Below are 5,067 nucleotides of genomic sequence, written 5' to 3'. Positions count from 1 at the left end.
TGGAAATAAATGATAAAGATTTATTCAAGGGGCTTAGGGTTTGCGAACTGGAAATATAACTAGGTAAAACCTCAGGAGTGTTCTGGAGAAGAAAGGAAAGTGAAGAGTTCTTATAGTAAAAAGTACATTCTTGAGAATAATCAGTCCTGCATTCTTAGACTGATCCAGCATGGTTTATCAGTCAGCTGTCAGGTGGTCTGGATGATGGATGCCAGGTGGTCTGGATACAGGAATTCTTCAGGGGTTAATCAGAGGGTTATCTGGAGTTTGATATATGTCCCGGCATTGATGCAGGACTGGAAAGTTCAAAAGTTTAAGTGCCAGGGCTAGTTTAAACAAAGACACAATTGTTGCCTTGTACCTCAATCTACTTGATTTTAGTAACTTAGCAGCTTGACTATAGCGACTCCATTTTATTTCTTCACTCTACTCCTCACATACCAGACCTACTGCATCAAAACTCTGGGGTCGAGATGTCGAAATCTGTGTTTTAACAAGCCCCCTGAGTGATTCCAACACTCTTTGCTCTAATTTGAGACCCACTGCTGCTACATAAGACTGCAGGGCTGTGTTGCCAGATCTTTTTTCAAGAGAAGCTAGAAATTAAATTTTATGTAAAATCTCCCACCTTTAAATTTTGGTAACAAATGCAAAATTTAAAAAAATGTACCCTGTGGGCTGACAATGGATATATTTTAGCCAGATATGTAACCTCTGGTTTATGCTCCACCCCCCCCCCCCCCCCGCCATTAATTCTTAAAACAATCCTGCAAAAGTTATGATGATACCTCTTTTATGGAAGGAGATGTAGGTCCAAAAAGTGAAGTATTGCTCTAAGTCACATAGCCAGGAAGTAGTCAGCCCTGGATTTGGACCTGAACTGTACTCACTTCTAAAGCCTTCATCCTTTTTAACTGTTACGTAGAAGAAAAAACATGTGAATGTCCCTAGAACAAAGCCAAGCATTATAAAAGCAGAGTATTTTTTTTCATGCCAAGGGACATTGACTGATGAAACTTTCTTCTCCATCCTCTGCCCCACCCCATCCCTTCAGCCTCAGACTAATCCCCATTCCTGTAAAAGACAGCCAGTAAGCAGGGGAGCCCTTGAGGGTTGGGAAGAAATGAGGCTGGATAGTTTCTTCACCTGAGGAGCTGGGTAAGTCCCAGAAGAAAGCTGTGGGCAGCAGTTGAATGTCCAGTAGTCAGCCCAGTCTACAGGCTAAAACCGGTTGCTCACCAAAACGTCCTCTGCGTGCCCTAGACTGAGTTTCAGGAGCCTGCCCAGTTGTGGTGCCCCCACCTGGCTCCTGCTTCATTGCTGTTGACTTCTCTGAGCTCAGAGCAAATAGTCCTGGCTCCTCCCAACATCGGCATGTCTCCGGTTCCAGGCTGGGCATGGGAAGCTGGGAGAGGCATTCTCAGCTTCTTTTACAGGCTCCATCTGTGGGGACAGAGGCTGGAGGTGAGCTCTATTTACCTGCCATTCTAAAGTTAGAGAGGGTCACTGCCCCAGACCCTCTCTAACTTTCAGCAACAAAGACCTCTGGGGCTTATAGAACCTTGGCTTGTTTGTTTGAAATGTTTGAAAGTATTTCCTGTCTAACTCCTGGGGTAACTCTGTTTTGGCATTGGCCAGCCTGGATTCTAATGCTTGACATATATATTTATTGGTCTCTTTAGTAATAGTATTTCACCATTTATCCATTATGTATCAAGGCTGGGGTTCCTACACCAATCATGCTGACTTAGCCCTCAAAGAGTACACAGCTAGTGGTTAGGATTCGGCGCTCTCACCGCCACGGCCCGGGTTCGTTTCCCGGTCAGGAGAAAAAAGGTATCTCAAAAAAAAAAAAAAAGTACACAGCTAGCCTACGGCAAAGACTTTACATTTGTGTTCTTGTTGAATTCTGATATGATCATCAACTTTGTAGATAATAAAATGACAGCGCAGAATAGGGAAGCGATTTATTCAAGTTCCCTCAGCTGAAAAGTGGTGGACATGGAGGTCAAACCCAGACCCTGTCACCCCAAGGCCAGTGCTGGAGGGCCCCTTTGATTACTTTCTCTAAACCAAGCGTCTTGCCCTATATGTGTCACATAGTAGGCATCTAGAGAATACTTATGATGGAATGGAAAAAACGAGGGCTTGGAAGATACATGGATTCAAAACCTGGTCTCTACAGCTTTGCTGGGGCGGGGTCTAAATCTCTGAAATCCAGTTCATCCATCACATACAGCTAATGACAATAGTTACTCTCTGTCCAGAGGTTTGCTGGGAAGATCCATGAGGCACTGAGCACAGATAGAGGCCGGGTGTGGAAAAGAGAAAGAGAGAAACACACCAAAAACAGCTGGAGACCGTTAACAGGTGTTTCACCTTCATGGGCCTCAGTTTCTTGTGTCAAATGGGTTCATTTATTCATAACAACTGCTTTTTCTCTACTCGCTACTACTATACCTCCATCATTAATCCCCGAAGAGGGATCTGCGCTGATCTGGCTGGCCACAAATTCAACCACTTAATCTCCAGGCTCTACTGCCTCCTTGTGGGCCTCGCCTTTTCCCCCTAGTCCCCCGTCCGTCCCTGGGCATTATGGGGAGACCCCAGAGTCTTGGAATGGGAATCCAGAAGTCCTAGGCCTGATCCTCTCCTACCGCGGTCCTGCCCTCAGGCACCAGGAGGAAGGAGGGAAGGGAGGAGTGGACCAGGGTCCGGCTGCAGCTGGTCGAGCTGCGCTGGCCTGGAAGCTGATTAGGTTCCTGGTTCCCACCAGGGCCAAGAGTGACACCTGATCTCAGAGGATTGTGAAATGGCAGGAGGTGGCAGCCAGCCCATGATGCCCGCAGACCCGTCTACCTTGCCGGCTCGGCCCCGCCCCTACCCCACGCCCCCCTCTCGCGCGGTTAAATCCCCCCATCCCGGCCCGGGCGGCTGTCATCTGCACGCCGCCGGGCCGGGCGCAGCACCATGCCTACCTGCCGCCCGGGTCCGCTCGTCGCCGCCCTCCTCGTTGGCCTGCTGCTGCTCGGCTTCGGCTTCGCCCGGGTCACAAGTGAGTGGGGCAGGGAGAGGCCCAGAGGGCCGGGCCGGGACGCTGCGCGGCAGAGGCGTAGCCTCTCGGCCGGCTGGAGCCACGGGGATTCCTGGGGCGGAAGTGAAGAGACCCATGAAAACTAAACTTTGGGGACCCCTGGCTCCTAAAGATGTGACTCTTGAAGCTTAGGGTGTGGGGTGCAAAGTGCTGGAGACCGGGAGGCCACTGAAGACTGAAATTTGGGTGAGAGGCTTTGTGCCGAAGGTGGAGACTCAGTAGCCTCCGGGGTGACCCTCTGTTTAGACGGCGGTAGCTCCTAGACCGTCAGCTGTGCCCGGGGTCCCCTAAGGATAGCGGGCTCTGAGGCCAAGAGTTAGGTAACTCTTATACTCCCAGGTGTTGGGGACCCCTGGCCTGGAAGTGGGGTCCGCTGAAGTCTCTAAGGAGGGCGGGGTTTGTCTAGGGCCGGAGACCGAGAATTCCTTGAAGCTTGAGATCCAGGGTCCTGGGAGCAGGAGGCGGGCATCCTCTGGGGCCGGGGCTTCGGTCCCCACTGTCTGTCCTCTGCCTCTCCTCCCAGAAACAGTGGAAGAGAAAGCAGGCGTGTGCCCCAAGCTAAAGGAGGACCTGAACTGTACGCAGGAGTGCAATTCGGATGGAAAATGCGCGGACAACCTCAAGTGCTGCCGGGCCGGCTGCGCCAGCGTCTGCCATATGCCCAATGGTAACCCCAGGGCGACCGGCCCCGGGGCGGGGCGGGGCACGGGGAGGAAGCGGGAGAGCCTGGGTTCCAGGAAGCGGGACGATTCGCAGACCCAGGGACCCCTGGCGAAGTCTAGGCGGATGGAACCGGATCGGCCCGAACTCGCCCTCGCATGGGCCTGGGGACACAAAGGAGTCTCTGAGCCGCAGCGCGCAGTCAGAGAGTCCTCCACACCGAGCTGTGTTCGATTCTCTGGTGCATGACCGGCTTCCGGGCACGCACAGCAGGATCGTTGTTTCGGGAGGTCAGGGGACCGGGTTTCATAGTTTGCTCCCTCAGCAGGTGGAGCCGCGGGGGAAGCCCAGAGGTGGCGAGTGGGTGGGGTCCCTAGGCCTGGGGTGCTCATCCCTCTCGAAGTCCCTCCCCTGGGGCCTGCCCTACCCCTAGAGGGAAGGACTCAGGGTGCCTGGCCTGACAAGACTCCCCGGACTCTTCTGTCCAGACGGAAAGAGACCTTACAGATTTAGGAGAAAGAAAGGTTCCTGCCCAAGGTGGCGCCGCCAGCCCGTGGCTCGGAAGGGGTCCCAGCCAGGGAGTGCGACTTTTGCCTAGTGGTTTGAAGAAAGTTAAGACTCCTTCCTGAGTAGCTCTCCCCCTTCCTGATCTTTAAAGCAATCTCTTGCCTCTAGGGATTGAGTGAGAGAGAAAACACGTGAGAATGTTCGGGTGCTCCATAAATAGCGCTTGCTAGCTCTCGTCTCTCCGCTAGGTTAGGGGACTCCCATCAGAGTAGGAAGTGGCATTAGAAAGCATGGAATCCAAGGTCCTCGTTTTTCACAGGGAAAAACTGAGGACTAGAAGCAGAGCTATGACTTCGGGGTACCAAGCTACTGTGATTATTGGTCCTTATCCAGAATACAGCCCGTGTGATTTTTCCTTCCTTGTTATTTCTCCAAAGATGCCGGCAGGGGCCGGGAAGGTTTGTAATTAGAGACCTCAGACACTGATGAACAGGGAGATGGGAGGTGGGGGGAGGACTTGCCCATCCGGCAGCTTCTGGATCTGGAGGCCTCTAATCTGGACCAGAGAGAGGAGGAGCAGAAGGAGAGGTGGAGATTGGGAGAGAAAGCAAGAGGCAGGCAGACAGCTGAGAGAGGGGGAGAGGCAAAAGAAATCTCTGCTGTTAGGTGGAGTCTTTGCTGTTCCCTTGTCTCAGATGGACAGACTGAAGCAGAAAGCAAGCCAGGGCTGGGTGGCCTCCTGAACTAGCATCCTAATTCTGCTATCTGCTAGTCGTGTGATCCTGAGCAAGTCTCTTTGCCTCTCT

General features: G+C 52.3%; 1 protein-coding gene and 1 long non-coding RNA gene across 3 annotated transcripts in view; one reads left to right on the top strand and one right to left on the bottom strand.

The window, feature by feature from the left end:
• On the bottom strand, window positions 1–2,230 carry LOC105298213. The gene is made up of 2 exons (XR_896420.2): window positions 789–2,230; window positions 1–296 (listed from the first exon to the last, which is right to left on the bottom strand). It is a non-coding gene; the product is annotated as an uncharacterized LOC105298213 (long non-coding RNA).
• Window positions 2,231–2,901: 671 nt separating this feature from the next.
• WFDC2 (WAP four-disulfide core domain 2) overlaps window positions 2,902–5,067 on the top strand; it is an 8,072-nt gene continuing 5,906 nt past the window's right edge. Inside the window, exons 1-3 of one of the 2 annotated variants that reach the window (XM_011369338.2) lie at window positions 2,902–3,055; window positions 3,618–3,761; window positions 4,581–4,740. In XM_011369338.2, coding sequence (XP_011367640.1) covers window positions 2,971–3,055; window positions 3,618–3,761; window positions 4,581–4,591 — 240 coding nt within the window. In that variant the 5' untranslated portion in view covers window positions 2,902–2,970 and the 3' untranslated portion in view covers window positions 4,592–4,740. Of the gene's footprint in view, window positions 3,056–3,617; window positions 3,762–4,580; window positions 4,741–5,067 lie in introns of those variants that run through there. The other variant, XM_011369337.2, reaches the window with a different exon arrangement.

This window comes from Pteropus vampyrus, unplaced genomic scaffold, assembly GCF_000151845.1.
Source record: "Pteropus vampyrus isolate Shadow unplaced genomic scaffold, Pvam_2.0 Scaffold147, whole genome shotgun sequence".
In the NCBI taxonomy this organism is placed as follows: Eukaryota; Metazoa; Chordata; class Mammalia; order Chiroptera; family Pteropodidae; genus Pteropus; species Pteropus vampyrus.
The sequence above is the reverse complement of the archived record's forward strand: the minus strand, read 5'-3'. Positions and strand labels throughout refer to the sequence as shown.